Raw genomic sequence first — 18,021 nt, 5'->3', positions numbered from 1 at the left:
GGGATTGTAAACTTGCTTTATTTAAGACTTAAAAAGACTGAATATATTTCCTTGCATGTTTGTTGACCTTGTCTTATTTCGGACTAATAGCAGGTGACAATCCAGTGTACAGACAAGAGTTTCCATTTCATACGAAATTTATGAAACAAGTCTATGAACTTTTCCTTACAATAGGTGTTGAACCTTGATTTCGGTGCACTGAAATGATCAATTTTGACAAGTTTCATATGAAAGAGAAACAAAGGTAGTTTCTGTCACATTGCATGATCAATTGTTTGTTGCAAATATTGCAAAAAACCTTATTTTCATGTCACTCTTGACTCAAGACTTATTTACATGATCTCCTGTAACTTGTGACATTTATCACACAATCTCTGAATCTATGCTGAATTATTACTTGTTTGGCAAACAACATGGTTATTATATGATAATGATTGTATGTATTTCTACAGAATGTCATCATTTTCTATATGTTTATTTTACAGCACTCCACAGCAGGGAGCATCTCTGCCTCCATCAAAGATATATCAGTCGGTTGGAAATCTTGCCCCTTTGCAGCGCCCGCCAATCAGCTGGGCCAGACAGCAGGGCATCCTGTCGACGAAACCTCAATTGCCCTTACCCACGCGACAGATGACTGTTGGGCCTATGCAGGCCAGAGGCAGGGTAAGTGTGTGTATGAACATAGAACCAAAGTTGAACACAGATCATGTTTATAGTTTCATCTTAATTTCAAGTACATGAAAAAAAATGAAAAGTAAAATTAAGACATCAATTTCCTTTTGTCTTTAAAAAACCTTTAATGATAAAATTTTCAAAATGACACCATATTAATATGAAAATATTTGAAGAACATGTGGGAAAGATATGTAACAATTGTTTTTATAAATTCTAGCCAGAGCAAAGGAAAATGGATTCCAGTTTTTATGGTGACAACCTACCCTCTAGTCAGACCCTTGGTGAGCACTCTCTCATGGGAGGAGAGCTTGGCTCATTTGATGCCTCTATTTTTGCATCCAGTCCTAATTCCTTATACATGTATGAACAAGAGAAAGCCGATATGCAGAGCTCTCTCAATGTGCCCAATTGCACCAATCCTAACAATATGTTTTTCTCGGATGATTTTGATTTGGAGGACACATATGAAACATCACAAGATATTCCTCTTGTTTGTGATAACTTGTTGGTGGAACCTGCTACCTCACAAAGTATGGTGGACGAGGGACAAAAGAAAAGTCTTCAAGCACAGCTTAGTAAATGTGATGATGTGTTCGAGGATCCAACATTGGCAGAATTAAACTTTCCTCCATTGTTGGATGACATTGTGAATCTCACATCCAATTGTACCTCAGCTGAGGCTCAAGGTCAAAGTTCAACATCAGCAATGCAAAAACCCTTTACACAAGATTCTTTGAAACCCTGGGTTATGTTAAAGGGAAAGTCAGAAAAGATAGAATCACAATCCACAGCTTCACGTCCATTGTCGTCTGCTTGGTCACTAACAGGAATATCAACTTCATCAACAGTTACATGGCCAATAGGAGGATTGTCATCACCATCCACAACAGATACATACATAAACAGACGAACCCTCTCCACTTCTAGCATGACTAATAAGCCCAGTGTGCCAATACGGCAGATTTCTGAAACTGTATCCAGTTCAAGAGATATCAAAAGTGAGCTGCCTCCCCTGTCAAATATTTGTAACATTGGGAGTGTTGGTGGGGACAAATGTAATAATCAAGTGCTAAAAGCATTGATTGAAAACAAGTCTCCTCCTCGGATCACAACAGCCACTCCTTCCACATCTACGCTTGGTAAGCGGCGGAGCCCTCTGTCAGTTTCAACCTATGACCCAAGTGATGTAGACCAAAAATGGGAGGAGATACGACAGTTCATACATGACGATGAGGCCAACCTTCCTACACGGTCAAAAATAAAGAGGGAGAGTATTGGTGAGTTGAGCTGTAATAAGTTGTCGTGTATAGAAAGTGTTATATGTATGGATAAAGACTGATCCTTTTCTTTGTGCTGTCATGTATTTTCATGTTTATTAGAGAAACAGCAATTAACTTTTATTATTTTTCTCTGAATACTAATTTACTTTATTTTCGTTTTTCTTATTTTTTTTTTAAGTGAGCTTTTAATTACAAGTTTGGTTGTTTGTTTAAACTAACTAGGAGACCGTTGCTTGTTGTTATAAATCTATTTCTGTGTGATAGTGTTGTTTTCAGACTCCGAGACAGTTGGTTGTTGTTATAAATCTCCATTTCTGTATCATACTGTTGTTTCCAGACTCGGTTGGATCATTGGCATCTGTAGATGAAGGAGAAAGTGATGAAGGAAGCAGCAGTGATGATGAGGAGTGGAATGATTCAGATTCAGGTAATAACCGCTGTGTTTTTGTTGACAGATTACCACCCAGTCTCACCTATACCTGTAATCAATTATACGTTTGGTATATAGACAGGTGAGGCTGGTACCACAAGCACCCAGTCTCACCTATACCTGTAATCAGTTATACGTTTGGTATATAGACAGGTAAGGCTGGTACCACAAGCACACAGTCTCACCTATACCTGTAATCAGTTATACGTTTGGTATATAGAAAGGTGAGGCTGGTACCACAAGCACCCAGTCTCACCTATACTTGTAATCAATTATACGTTTGGTATATAGACAGGTGAGGCTGGCAGCTGTGATAAAATCAGTTTGTATATACTTTATAGATAAATGTTCTTACAGTCCACCTGTAGTTATCTGACAATGCATTTTGTGATTGTAATTCCAGAATACTGTAGATTACAGTATATAGTTCTTGTTTTTCATGGTAAGTAAACATTGTCCCCTTAGTGCTTGGGATTTATCATGTGTTGTATGTCTTTTGACTAAATCATGGGCAGGGTATCTGTAACCTATATACAGTATGTATAATACTTTATATGATCAATTTTATGCTGTTAAACTCTTTCAGATTCTGATAACAACCAGGATTCATCTTGGTCAGCTAAGAAGAAAAAGGACTCTTCAAGTAAGAAAGACCAATATTTCTGGCAGTACAATATCCAGTCTAAAGGGCCAAAAGGTACACGCATGAACTTTGACCTTGAGCCTAAAAATCCACATGTGTTACTGGACTTTGAGGATCCTGTGTTTGATATTGAAAAAGGCAGAAAGCTTGGACTTTGTAAATCAATAAGACATGGAGGAAAAGCTCGCAAAGGTGACGGGAACAATGTGGAACCAAACCCCAAAAAACTAGGATCGATCGGACTACAGTTGGAAAAAATCAACAAACAGATCAATGCATTTGCTCCTCTCTGTGATATGCCTGTTTCAACACGGAACAAGTCAAAGAAGGAGAAAAATAAACTGGCATCACGGTAAGAACAGAACCTGAATGACTTACAAAGATCAGATTTATTATTCAGCAATAAGCCCATGTCTGGTAATAAGCCCACCCCAATATCTATTGCTGTCCAGCAGCTAAAATACAGTAGTTGTTAATAAGCCCACCCCAATATCTATTGCTATTCAGCAGATTAATTACAGTACTTGTTAATAAGTCCATCCCAATACCTATTGCTGTCCAGCAGCTAAAATACAGTAGATGTTAATAAGCCCACCCCAATATCTATTGCTATCCAGCAGATTAATTAAAGTACTTGTTAATAAGCCCACCCCAATATCTATTGCTATCCAGCAGATTAATTACAGTACTTGTTAATAAGCCCACCCCAATATATCTATTGCTGTTCAGCAGATTAAATATATATATATATATACTCGTTAATAAGCCCACCCCAATATCTATTGCTTTTCAGCAGATTAAATACAATACTTGGTAATACAGACTGGTCTGTCAAATAATGACAGATCAGAAATTTTCTGACAGTGTTACTGATTGCTATAAAAGTGCAAATTTTAGTGGTGACCTTATTTTAGGGCTTTTCACACTGTAAACTTTGTGCTAAAATACAAAACCACTTATTGCAGCTGCTTAATGCTGTTTAAATAGTAATCATTCTAGATGTGCAAATTTACCACTGGACTAAATTTTCAAAGAGTGAGAATGTTTTAAAGCTTTGCACCAAAATAAAGTATGTTTACAGTGTTTCAGAGAGGAAGAATTGTTGTTTAAATGTAACCTTAAGCATTAAGTATATGTTTTCCTTGTAATAGATCATTTAGTTATCTGTTGTATTGTTAACATTGTATGGACTTTATTGGTCGAAGTAAGTACCTAAACCATGATGTCACTCTTGTGTAACAGAGCATGTCGTCTGAAGAAGAAAGCTCAACATGAAGCATATAAAGTGAAGTTGTATGGATTGGAGTTAGAACACAAACAGCTGATGACAGTGATGGAGGAGATCAAATCACATGTACGTGATGTCCTGGACAAGAAAGGAAAGGAAGGGAACCTGTCATCACATCTAGAAAGTCTCATCCAAAAACACCTCAGTAAGTTATCTCTACTAACACTAATCTGAGTATTAATTCAGTGTGTAAGTTATCTCTACTAACACCAATCTAAGTGTTAAGTCAGTGTGTAAGTTATCTCTACTAACACCAATCTAAGTGTTAAGTCAGTGTGTGAGCTATCTCTACTAACACCAAGCTAAGTGTTAAGTCAGTGTGTGTGTAAGTTATCTCTACTAACACCAATCTAAGTGTTAATTCAGTGTGTGAGCTATCTCTACTAACACCAATCTAAGTGTTAATTCAGTGTGTGTGTAAGTTATCTCTACTAACACCAAGCTAAGTGTTAATTTAGTGTGTGTGTAAGTTATCTCTACTAACACCAAGCTAAGTGTTAATTCAGTGTGTGAGCTATCTCTACTTACACCAATCTGAGTGTTAATTCAGTGTGTGTGTAAGTTATCTCTACTAACACCAATCTAAGTGTTAAGTCAGTGTGTGTGTAAGTTATCTCTACTAACACCAAGCTAAGTGTTAATTCAGTGTGTGTGTAAGTTATCTCTACTAACACCAAGCTAAGTGTTAATTCAGTGTGTGTGTAAGTTATCTCTACTAACACCAAGCTAAGTGTTAATTCAGTGTGTGAGCTATCTCTACTAACACCAATCTAAGTGTTAAGTCAGTGTGTAAGTTATCTCTACTAACACCAATCTAAGTGTTAAGTCAGTGTGTGTGTAAGTTATCTCTACTAACACTAATCTGAGTGTTAATTCAGTGTGTGTGTAAGTTATCTCTACTAACACCAATCTAAGTGTTAATTCAGTGTGTGTGTAAGTTATCTCTACTAACACCAATCTAAGTGTTAATTCAGTGTGTGTGTAAGTTATCTCTACTAACACCAATCTAAGTGTTAATTCAGTGTGTGTGTAAGTTATCTCTACTAACACCAATCTAAGTGTTAATTCAGTGTGTGTGTAAGTTATCTCTACTAACACCAATCTAAGTGTTAATTCAGTGTGTGTGTAAGTTATCTCTACTAACACCAATCTAAGTGTTAATTCAGTGTGTGTGTAAGTTATCTCTACTAACACCAATCTAAGTGTTAATTCAGTGTGTGTGTAAGTTATCTCTACTAACACCAAGCTAAGTGTTAAGTCAGTGTGTAAGTTATCTCTACTAACACCAATCTAAGTGTTAAGTCAGTGTGTAAGTTATCTCTACTAACACCAATCTAAGTGTTAATTCAGTGTGTAAGTTATCTCTACTAACACCAATCTAAGTGTTAAGTCAGTGTGTAAGTTATCTCTACTAACACCAATCTAAGTGTTAAGTCAGTGTGTAAGTTATCTCTACTAACACCAATCTAAGTGTTAAGTCAGTGTGTAAGTTATCTCTACTAACACCAATCTAAGTGTTAAGTCAGTGTGTGAGCTATCTCTACTAACACCAAGCTAAGTGTTAAGTCAGTGTGTAAGTTATCTCTACTAACACCAATCTAAGTGTTAATTCAGTGTGTGTGTAAGTTATCTCTACTAACACCAAGCTAAGTGTTAATTCAGTGTGTGTGTAAGTTATCTCTACTAACACCAATCTAAGTGTTAAGTCAGTGTGTGAGCTATCTCTACTAACACCAAGCTAAGTGTTAATTTAGTGTGTAAGTTATCTCTACTAACACCAATCTAAGTGTTAAGTCAGTGTGTGAGCTATCTCTACTAACACCAATCTAAGTGTTAAGTCAGTGTGTAAGTTATCTCTACTAACACCAATCTAAGTGTTAATTCAGTGTGTGTGTAAGTTATCTCTACTAACACCAATCTAAGTGTTAATTCAGTGTGTGTGTAAGTTATCTCTACTAACACCAATCTAAGTGTTAATTCAGTGTGTGTGTAAGTTATCTCTACTAACACCAAGCTAAGTGTTAATTCAGTGTGTGAGCTATCTCTACTTACACCAATCTGAGTGTTAATTCAGTGTGTGTGTAAGTTATCTCTACTAACACCAATCTAAGTGTTAATTCAGTGTGTAAGTTATCTCTACTAACACCAATCTAAGTGTTAATTCAGTGTGTGTGTAAGTTATCTCTACTAACACCAATCTAAGTGTTAATTCAGTGTGTAAGTTATCTCTACTAACACCAATCTAAGTGTTAAGTCAGTGTGTGAGCTATCTCTACTAACACCAAGCTAAGTGTCAATTCAGTGTGTGTGTAAGTTATCTCTACTAACACCAATCTAAGTGTTAAGTCAGTGTGTGAGCTATCTCTACTAACACCAAGCTAAGTGTCAATTCAGTGTGTGTGTAAGTTATCTCTACTAACACCAAGCTAAGTGTTAATTCAGTGTGTGTGTAAGTTATCTCTACTAACACCAATCTAAGTGTTAATTCAGTGTGTGTGTAAGTTATCTCTACTAACACCAAGCTAAGTGTTAATTCAGTGTGTGAGCTATCTCTACTTACACCAATCTGAGTGTTAATTCAGTGTGTAAGTTATCTCTACTAACACCAATCTAAGTGTCAATTCAGTGTGTGTGTAAGTTATCTCTACTAACACCAATCTAAGTGTTAAGTCAGTGTGTGAGCTATCTCTACTAACACCAAGCTAAGTGTTAATTCAGTGTGTGTGTAAGTTATCTCTACTAACACCAATCTAAGTGTTAATTCAGTGTGTGTGTAAGTTATCTCTACTTACACCAATCTGAGTGTTAATTCAGTGTGTGAGCTATCTCTACTTACACCAATCTGAGTGTTAATTCAGTGTGTAAGTTATCTCTACTAACACCAATCTAAGTGTCAATTCAGTGTGTGTGTAAGTTATCTCTACTAACACCAAGCTAAGTGTTAAGTCAGTGTGTGAGCTATCTCTACTTACACCAATCTGAGTGTTAATTCAGTGTGTAAGTTATCTCTACTAACACCAATCTAAGTGTTAATTCAGTGTGTGTGTAGCTATCTCTACTAACACCAATCTAAGTGTTAATTCAGTGTGTGTGTAAGTTATCTCTACTAACACCAAGCTAAGTGTTAATTCAGTGTGTGAGCTATCTCTACTAACACCAATCTGAGTGTTAATTCAGTGTGTGTGTAAGTTATCTCTACTAACACCAATCTAAGTGTTATGTCAGTGTGTGAGCTATCTCTACTTACACCAATCTGAGTGTTAATTCAGTGTCATGCAGAATCTTTCAAAGAATGGAATAAAATCATGAAAAAAGTTACAGACTTGTACATTTGTATGTAGTAGTTGATTATTCTGATAAACAATAGAATTATTAAGATACAATTTACTTACATTTCCTTTTAACTGATAAAATTAAATTTGTTTTTTTTAGCTGTAATGGTTGCTGGACACACAACAGATTTTGTTAACAAAGTAATTAAGAAGGTTAGAGATGGTGATCCCACAGGTGGCCTTGGAACATGAATAGAATTCAGTGTCATGTGAAAAGGTCAAGGACAGCACCAGAGGATTCGAGCCGGGGCTGGGAAGATTCTAAAGCCCCACATCCATTCAAGTGTTCATAAATAATTTGATCATGAGATGCAATACTGCGATCATTTCAATAAAGTGAATTTCAATCATTTGACTATGAATCTGCAGTGATCATGTGACCTTGTCAAAGTTGTCATGTGACCTCAGTCTTGTGATCATGTGACTTCTACAATTGGACTTCACCAACATAGCTGTCCCAACATTGTCATATGGGACATTTCGGATTTGTCTTCAACACAATTTAGCCATAAGAAATATCAGTATCCCTGTATTCTACACATGTATATTATTGTGAAGAAAGGAGACATATGTATTGATCACATGCTGTAAAAACAATAAACATTGATTTTTGTAGTTGTAGTGTAAATGTTTGTGTAGCTTTCCCGCGAGTTTGTGTAAAGTAAGAAATGGAACAGTTACATGACACAGTACACTGTTGTCATTTGGGATGAATAGTGATTAATTCCCCTGTTTGAAAATGTTACTCCCTACTGCAGTGTAGCAGGTCCTGAAAGCTACTGTGATCATTGTACAGCCTTCATATAACTTTTATAGTGTACAGGTATGTACACATGTCTCATCTGACATTGATCTAACTCAATCATCAAGTTGTTTATCACTTACGATGATACTGAAAACGTTGAGCATTTATACATATGTAAGATATTAATGTCAAATGTGTAATGTGATTTACCAAGATTTGACCCCAACATTGCGAAATTAACTAGGTAAACCAGTTCAGGTTAATAACAATTAACCAGATTAGCACAATTATGTTAAACAAGTGTAGGACGATTATAGTAAACTAGTTTAAGGTCCTTGAGATAAGCAAGTTTAGGATGATTATCATATCAAGCTGAGGGTGATTATGATAAATCAGTTAAGGATTATTACAATAAACAAGTTTGGGATGATTATGATAAACTTATTTAGGATTTTGAGATAAACCAGGTTAGGGTGATCAGTTTAGCATGATTAAAGCAGTGATGGATGATTATGATCGACGATGGAAAACAAGTTAACATTATAAAAATACACCATTTTAGGGTGATAGAAGTGAACCAGTGTGGGTTTAGGTTGATAGAAGTGAACCAGTGTGGGATGGTTGTGATAAACCTGTTTAGGTTGATAGAAGTGAACCAGTGTGGGATGATTGTGACAAACCTGTTTAGGTTGATAGAAGTGAACCAGTGTGGGATGATTGTGACAAACCTGTTTAGGTTGATAGAAGTGAACCAGTGTGGGATGATTGTGACAAACCTGTTTAGGTTGATAGAAGTGAACCAGTGTGGGATGGTTGTGATAAACCTGTTTAGGTTGATAGAAGTGAACCAGTGTGGGATGATTGTGACAAACCTGTTTAGGTTGATAGAAGTGAACCAGTGTGGGATGATTGTGACAAACCTGTTTAGGTTGATAGAAGTGAACCAGTGTGGGATGATTGTGACAAACCTATTTAGGTTGATAGAAGTGAACCAGTGTGGGATGGTTGTGATAAACCTGTTTAGGTTGATAGAAGTGAACCAGTGTGGGATGGTTGTGACAAACCTGTTTAGGTTGATAGAAGTGAACCAGTGTGGGATGATTGTGACAAACCTGTTTAGGTTGATAGAAGTGAACCAGTGTGGGATGATTGTGACAAACCTGTTTAGGTTGATAGAAGTGAACCAGTGTGGGATGGTTGTGACAAACCTGTTTAGGTTGATAGAAGTGAACCAGTGTGGGATGATTGTGACAAACCTGTTTAGGTTGATAGAAGTGAACCAGTGTGGGATGGTTGTGATAAACCTGTTTAGGTTGATAGAAGTGAACCAGTGTGGGATGGTTGTGATAAACCTGTTTAGGTTGATAGAAGTGAACCAGTGTGGGATGATTGTGACAAACCTGTTTAGGTTGATAGAAGTGAACCAGTGTGGGATGGTTGTGATAAACCTGTTTAGGTTGATAGAAGTGAACCAGTGTGGGATGATTGTGACAAACCTGTTTAGGTTGATAGAAGTGAACCAGTGTGGGATGGTTGTGATAAACCTGTTTAGGTTGATAGAAGTGAACCAGTGTGGGATGATTGTGATAAACCTGTTTAGGTTGATAGAAGTGAACCAGTGTGGGTTTAGGTTGATAGAAGTGAACCAGTGTGGGATGATTGTGACAAACCTGTTTAGGTGGATAGAAGTGAACCAGTGTGGGATGATTGTGACAAACCTGTTTAGGTTGATAGAAGTGGACCAGTGTGGGATGATTGTGATAAACCTGTTTAGGTTGATAGAAGTGAACCAGTGTGGGATGATTGTGACAAACCTGTTTAGGTTGATAGAAGTGAACCAGTGTGGGATGATTGTGATAAACCTGTTTAGGTTGATAGAAGTGAACCAGTGTGGGATGATTTTGATAAACCTGTTCAGGTTGATCTAAGTATATATAACACTTTTTTTACTTCATTTACATTGTACTGTATAACTTGCTATAAGTATTCATAGATATATCTGTTTGAAGACATTTATTTTATAACACTCTCTCATTGTCAGCCAAACAATTTTTAATTAAGGCACATTTTCAATGTTATTCTGCTGGCATTACCTGATACCACTTCAGAGTGAGCTGATTATATGAAGTAAATATACCATATTTTCTGGCTTTGAAGACAAAGCTGCAAAATCAAATTTTAAGAATTTATTATTTAGATCCACATATTAGCCACACTGGAATGTAACTTGCACCATCTCTGAAGATGTGGTAACCGTTATGTTGACCAAATTTTGTTGATATAAGAGACATTTAGCATTACATGAGGAAATTTAGTGAAAGGAAACATTAAAGAACTGTATGTTTCTTCTGATGTGATAATTGCCTGAAATATTTTGTAAATTTTGATCATTGATAGAAATTTAAATATTTTCATATGTTATAGTATTTTATAAAGTCTAACTCTTCAACAATAACCAATTTTTTTGAAATGAAAAGACATAATTATGTGTAATGTAATTGACATCTAAAGACATATTTTGATATACCTTAAAAGTGATTTTTTTTAATCTATAAAGAGATATCTTAATGAAATGTGAAAATGATTATAATGTCTCAATTTTGATAATTTTACATTTATAGAGTTCTTTATGAGCTCTTAGTGTAAAAAAAGTTACAATTTTTGTTGGAGCTCATGTCTAAGTGGTTAATGAATTAGGTAGATAGACTATGTCAGAGTATTTCTGATAAGGGTATATGGAAGAGTTAAGACAGGATTGGTAGTCTTTGTAACTTACAGTATAAGATGCAATATCCATAAATTCAATAGCAATAACTAAATATTTTGGTTGAAATCTTCTGAAAAACCTACAGTTGTTGGATTTTGTAGTGGAGCAGTGATTATTTCTATACCAGGTAGGCAGTACCTACCTAATCATTCCAGTATCAGTCTATGCATGCAGATCAAATAATTGGGAAACCTCGTCCATTTTTAATAATTACCTTAATTGTTTTTCAAATGTAAATAAACCAGTTTCTTTTTTTTTTCATTTCAGATCAGAACCATTGTTACAAGTACTTTCTATTAATTTGTTTTCAGATCTGAGTTTTGCATTTAACATCTGTATGTTGTCTTTTCTGTTGATATATATATATGTGTTGTCAGACATCAGGACAACACTTCCGAGCTGTGTGCTGTCAGATTGAAGGTAGATATGCCCTAGCTCTATGTTGTCAAATCAGAGGTAGACACTTCCTGTCTCTATGTTGTCAGATCAGAGGAATGTACTTCCTGTCAGTATGTTGGCAGATCAGAGGAATGTACTTCCTGTCATTATGTTGGCAGATCAGATCAGAGAAATGTACTTCCTGTCTGTATGTTGGCAGAACAGAGGAATGTACTTCCCGTCTGTATGTTGTCAGATCAGAGGAATGTACTTCCTCTCTGTATGTTGGTAGATCAGAGGAATGTACTTCCTGTCAGTATGTTGTCTGATCAGAGGAAAGTACTTCCTGTCTGTATGTTGTCTGATCAGAGGAATGTACTTCCTGTCTGTATGTTGTCTGATCAGAGGAAAGTACTTCCTGTCTGTATGTTGGCAGAACAGAGGCATGTACTTCCTGTCTGTATGTTGTCTGAACAGAGGAATGTACTTCCTGTCTGTATGTTGTCTGATCAGAGGAATATACTTCCTGTCTGTATGTTGTCAGATCAGAGGAATGTACTTCCTCTCTGTATGTTGGCAGAACAGAGGAATGTACTTTCTGTCTGTAAGTTGTCAGATCAGAGGAAAGTGTTTCTTGTCTGTATGTTGGCAGAACAGAGGAATGTACTTCCTGTCTGTATGTTGTCAGATCAGAGGAAAGTACTTCCTGCCTATATGTTGTCAGATCAGAGGAATGTACTTCCTGTCAGTATGTTGTTTGATCAGAGGAATGTACTTCCTGTCTGTATGTTGGCAGATCAGAGGAAGACATTCCCCTCTTTATGTTGTCTGATCAGATGTAGACACTTTCAGTCTGTGTGCTTGTGTCAGAATTAGACCAAAAATTGACCTTGGCTAAGATATTCTATTTGATTATATGAATTAAATCAAATCTTGTTATTGTTAAATATTGTTAAGTTTTAAAGCTGGGCACTCCCTACACAATGTCTAGGTGAATGGTAAAGATAAGAGATATATATTTTTGTTGTGGGACAGATCCTGACTGATAGAGAGGCAGTAGGATTGACAGATATGTATTTTGAGATTCGTGGTGTCTTTCATCTGTTAGTAATCATGTCAGCTAACTTACCAAATATTTATATACTGCATTGATGTGATATGTACAATGGAAGCCATTGTTATAGTGATTGTTTTGATATTAAGAATATGTCAGTACTTGGAAATAGTTGTTGCTAGTTATGACTTTTCTTTGTCAGGAATGTAAAGGTTCTGGCCTTTATGATGAAGTATTATACTGTTAAGAGGCCAATTTTCCTGGTTATTGAAGTTTGTGAATTTTTATCTTGAATTAAAATTAATTTCTATTTATATTCATCAGATTGAATTTCACAGATTACCTCTTCAGTAAAACATCATGTATTTTCAAATAAAATGATTTGTTTCTAACATGCTTCTTATTTGTTATTTCTACATTTTCTACAGACCTTTCTACAATATTAAGCATATTGGTGTTTCCATATTAAATATTCAGTTCAGAATCTAAAAGTCAGAGCTTTGATGATTCAACTGTTTACTTATTCTTCAGCATAATATACATGAATCATTGATTTCTTTAAATTGAATCTCATTAAAAAAACCAGTCTGGTTGTATATTCCCTTTCTTTAAACTGACGAAACTCTTAGTGAAAATGATGACAATTTATTGATGTGATTTAATGCAACTGAGGATATTGGCAAATTACATAAACAAAAATGACTATATTTCTCATATTTCTAAAAGATCTTCCCAAAAACCAATCTAATCAAAGATTACAGTACAAAGTTGTATTTAGAAAGATTCATTTCCCTGTAATCATCACACAAAATCAGGTTAAAAATTACCCAACCTCAAAATAAACAACATGTTATTCATATTTCTGTATGATATGTAAAATGATCTGGAAACCAATTGTCATTCACTTGTGATATTTTTTTCTTTAAAAATTGTGATCCATGCAAATTCATGAAATTCAGACTAGGACAAAAACACTGATTTAAGTTTAGCATAGTATTGTCAGTCTTGTGGAAGTCAACACAAAGCTTTTAAGATGTGGAAATTTCAAAAGTTTGTAGCTGCCAAAGATTTAGATGGTTTATAAGAATATGATATTTAAAATACTTCAAAATCATCCAGTTGTGATTAAATACAAATGATCTTATTTCTTAATTATACCTAAGGAACTATTAAGTAATTAAATTTCTGTACATGAAAATCAATATTTAATGAACCATAAAGCAGGTAAAACTGGGATCAAATTGGATCCAGATATATCAAAATTGTTTATCTTATTAGCTCATGTGGCCTTAAGGACGAAAGTAACTTATTCTTATATATTTGTCTTGTGCGCATAGGACGTCACGATCACCTACCTACGATACTTATGGTTCAGACCTCGTTTTCATTCATACATTTTTCAACAGGAAAGTATTTCTTAGCTTGATGTCTTCAGTAACAAACCAGACAAATTGTCCCTTGGAACACTTTGTCTAATTCTCAGGAGTCTACGTGTAAATCTTTATTGTGTTCATAGTTTATCCCTAGTTTTATTGAATGTGAGTTTGGGTTATGATTTCTGGTTGTGGTTAATGTTGACATGTTGGTATTTTTCCGAGTATCGTTGTAAGTTAAGGATGGGGTGTGTCGTATATAATAGTGTCGGATGTGGTAAGTAATATGGGGACAAGATGTAAAATGTTTCTGGAGTTCGAATAAGAATGACGATCTAAAATATCATTTCTGTGCTGTTATAACTGTCTTACAATTATTTATGTGATTCCGGAAATTAGTCTGATTGTCTGGAGAACGATTAGTTATTTTTTTAGTCTGTGCAGAGACATATATATACGTCTCTGGTCTGTGTCTTTTCCTAATTTCATGCTGAAAGACCTAATCGAACCAGGGATTGTTATTTTGATCGAAGCGAAAATGGTTTTGTCAGAATGCACTTCTCGACAATGTCAACATATTTATCTGTAAATGTGTCGTCGATAACAAATTTAAGATGCAGATAGAGTCAGTATCGTCTGGGACGTCGTTAAAATGTTTATAATTAGCTTAATTATAACATGTAAGTCTTCTTTTGTATGCCTTTTAATAAGCAGCCCCATCAGTTCAACAGTGGTCGCTTTGTTATCAGAATGTGAATTACGTCAGCAAAAAATAGTCAATGCACTTGAGGACAGTATGGGGTCAAGTAGCGTAGCGCTCGTGCGTCCGATGCGTGTCGGGTTGTGTATTACGTAAGTCAGATGAAACGATCATGGATACTATCGGAAATTGCATGCGTGTTTTCTACAGTCAACAAATCAACATTTATGTCATCAACAATCACTACGAGTTTCATGAAAAGAACATATAAGGGGGTGGGGAGTCGAAAAAGTGTTTCGGAGTGTGTAGTATTCGGAGGTCTGGTGAAGTACACAACTTCTTTACTTCTTGGAAACTTTATCTCACTCAAACTAATTTCACACACCCGAAATTCTAAGTTAGTCATGTGTAAACAGTTATCCTTCTCCCAGGTCTCCGCGATCCTTGCATAGCCATCTAGGTATCAGGGTGAGATTCGGTGGCATAGTTCGATTATGGTCGGGTTCGACGACAACCCAAGTATTGAAGATACGGTTAAAAATCTCGATTTGTACCAACATCAGTGACTCAGACAATAGCATTATCAGATGCCAGCTTTTCCTACAGAGATAATTTGTTCATTTGGCTACGAACGTTTAGATGAAAGATAGACATTTCGTTATTTTTGACAGAGGGGCCTGGACGTCATTGCAGGCAAGGAGATGTATATTCCACACAGGAGGACATACTATACAAACAAAACAATAACAAATCAAATCAATTTTCCTTCAGTTATTAGAGATTTAACATTATTGTGTAAATGAAAACATCTCGCGCGATACTGAGCTAGATCATTACCAAATGGTCGTCAAACAATAACTTAAACATAGAGAGGTCATCGGTCAAATATACCTAAGTTTGTTAGCTTACATCGATCACTTAACAATTGACTTACATAAGTGTATACCGATCAACATCTTCACAGTTTCGTATAAATGATTTTCAATTAAATATTAATATCGCGTGATCAAAGATGGGTTCTCTGTTGTGGTCAGCACATCATGGCCGCCTTTGCTATAACATTCTTACAGGGTCTCAGTACTACAAGTCGTTGATGTTTGTCCCGATTTGTAAATGAACTTCGAATTCGAGCTAAAATACATGAAAACGTCTTTTTATAGTTTTATATACTCTTAGATTTGATATTTAAAAGACATTTTGACAGAAGTATAATTTACATTGATACCATCGGGTAGTGTCCGGTAAATGTTTTACCTTGGGTTTACAGCCGGTGTTTAGAGTGATAATTTTTTATACCGCCTGTTTTATTCTATAGATTTAATAGAAGGTTCAAGATACATCCAAATAACTCAATGAAATATTGCTTGTTCTACCTGGTCTCATTAAACGTCCAAACATGGATTAAAACAGTTAAGTACACGTTTTCTCGAGACCTGACCAGTGGAAAGTTGGAGTTTACTTCGTTTTACAAACGATTTTTGTTATTGGGTGTATCATTATAATCCTAAAAAAATATTTGAACAGCATGGAAATTAGATATAATTCTTTTAGCAATTTGAACATACACCAGCAGTTTTCTGATTACCAGACAAATGCATGAAGTTTTAAGTCCTACATCGCAGTAACAGTAATGTGTTCTTTACTTCTAGAATTATTGAGTAATCGTTTCTTTTTGAACTTGTTTAAAACAATGATCACCTTAGGAGATAATGCAGAATACCGCAGGCAGACTACAACGATAACACAGTTAAATAAATGATTAAGTGCATTATTTCGAATATCATCCATATTATACGTTTAACTCTTTTTTAATACACAATTTACAATTTACAATGTGTCATGAGAAAATTCACATCACAGTGTTAACAAAACTTATCCAATAAAAAAAGTAATTAACACGCCCACACGAGATACACGATTTGTCCACCGTCAGAAAATTCATGTCACAGTTTTAACAAAACCTATATTTATCTAATAAAAGAAGTAATTAACACGCCCACACGAGACACACTACTTGTCCGTCGTCAGAAATTTCACACAACAGACCTAGTAGAATTATGTAAGATACCGGTAATTCTCTGATTCGGGAGTGTGTGAAGGTGTTGTATACCAGAATTAAACTGCTGTTGGACCGACAAATTTACCATGGGTGTGGTTGTTGTAGGTGTCATCGGACGACCATGTAAGTCGTCGTTGTAGGAAATACGTTCAGTGGACTGACAAAGCATATATTAATGGGACGGAAGTGGAATATGGGTAGCGGACATCTCTTTGTCCCAACATGTCATTTATTGGATTATTATAACGACATTGGTCTAGCTGACCGGTCATTTTTTCAAAACATACGAAAAAGATTTGGCTGCCTCATCCAAATTCTTTGGAAACCCCTGGAAATGTTTTTCTGATAGTGCCTTACCAACATGGATAACACTCATTGTCGTATCAGGATGGACCGCACTCGTTGTCATTTCAAGGTGGCCGCACTCATTGTCCTATCAGGATGGACCTCACTCATTGTCATATCAGGATGGACCGCACTCATTGTCATATCAGGATGGACCTCACTCATTCTCATTCACTCATTGTCATATCAGGATGGACCGCACTCATTGTCATATCAGGATGGACCTCACTCATTCTCATATCAGGGTGGACCACACTCATTGTCATATCAGGATGGACCGCACTCATTGTCATATCAGGATGGACCTCACTCACTGTCATATCAGGATGGACCGCACTCATTGTCCTATCAGGATGGACCTCACTCATTGTCCTATCAGGATGGACCGCACTCATTGTCATATCAGGATGGACCTCACTCATTGTCCTATCAGGATGGACCGCACTCATTGTCATATCAGGATGGACCTCACTCATTGTCATATCAGGATGGACCGCACTCATTGTCATATCAGGATGGACCTCACTCATTGTCATATCAGGATGGACCGCACTCATTGTCATATCAGGATGGACCTCACTCATTGTCATATCAGGTTGGACCGCACTCATTGTCATTTTAAGGTGGTCTCACTCATTGTCCTAACAGGATGGACCGCACTCATTGTCATACCAGGATGGACCTCACTCACTGTCATATCAGGATGGACCTCACTCATTGTCATATCAGGTTGGATCGCACTCATTGTCATTTCAAGGTGGTCGCACTCATTGTCATATCAGGATGGACCTCACTCACTGTCATATCAGGATGGACCTCACTCATTGTCATATCAGGATGGACCTCACTCATTGTCATATCAGGATGGACATCACTCATTGTCATATCTGGATGGACCTCACTCATTGCCAGAAAACGTATTACGTATACACTCACAGCATGGTATTTA

At 36.1% G+C, this 18,021-nt stretch overlaps 2 protein-coding genes across 2 annotated transcripts; both read left to right on the top strand.

Annotated features, from left to right (window-relative positions):
• Window positions 1-203: 203 nt before the first annotated feature.
• LOC132556549 (CREB3 regulatory factor-like) lies at window positions 204-7,864 on the top strand. The gene is made up of 7 exons (XM_060220960.1): window positions 204-244; window positions 486-666; window positions 896-1,955; window positions 2,296-2,385; window positions 2,975-3,383; window positions 4,274-4,464; window positions 7,752-7,864. Exons 1-7 carry the CDS (start codon window positions 204-206, stop codon window positions 7,841-7,843), a joined length of 2,064 nt encoding a protein of 687 aa, XP_060076943.1. The 3' UTR covers window positions 7,844-7,864.
• A 123-nt stretch (window positions 7,865-7,987) lies between these two features.
• LOC132556547 (uncharacterized) lies at window positions 7,988-10,945 on the top strand. Its single transcript, XM_060220958.1, has 2 exons — window positions 7,988-9,996; window positions 10,027-10,945. The coding sequence occupies exons 1-2, from the start codon at window positions 8,903-8,905 to the stop codon at window positions 10,322-10,324; spliced, it is 1,392 nt and encodes a 463-aa protein (XP_060076941.1). The 5' UTR covers window positions 7,988-8,902; the 3' UTR covers window positions 10,325-10,945.
• Window positions 10,946-18,021: the final 7,076 nt, after the last annotated feature.

The sequence above is a fragment of the Ylistrum balloti genome, unplaced genomic scaffold (genome assembly GCF_031769215.1).
Source record: "Ylistrum balloti isolate Yb309-2 unplaced genomic scaffold, AGI_CSIRO_Ybal_v1 Utg370578, whole genome shotgun sequence".
In the NCBI taxonomy this organism is placed as follows: Eukaryota; Metazoa; Mollusca; class Bivalvia; order Pectinida; family Pectinidae; genus Ylistrum; species Ylistrum balloti.
Note: the sequence above shows the minus strand (reverse complement) of the source record. Positions and strands in the feature narration are given on the sequence as shown.

Excerpts from the sequence above, each read along its gene's own strand:
- LOC132556549 (XM_060220960.1), top strand. The coding sequence starts at position 204 with ATGATCAATTTTGACAAGTTTCATATGAAAGAGAAACAAAG. Across the intron at positions 2,386-2,974 it reads GTGGAATGATTCAGATTCAG|ATTCTGATAACAACCAGGAT; the intron begins GTAATAACCGCT and ends AAACTCTTTCAG. Across the intron at positions 3,384-4,273 it reads AAAAATAAACTGGCATCACG|AGCATGTCGTCTGAAGAAGA; the intron begins GTAAGAACAGAA and ends CTTGTGTAACAG.
- LOC132556547 (XM_060220958.1), top strand. The coding sequence starts at position 8,903 with ATGATTATGATCGACGATGGAAAACAAGTTAACATTATAAAAATACAC. Across the intron at positions 9,997-10,026 it reads ATTGTGATAAACCTGTTTAG|GTTGATAGAAGTGAACCAGT; the intron begins GTTGATAGAAGT and ends GTGTGGGTTTAG.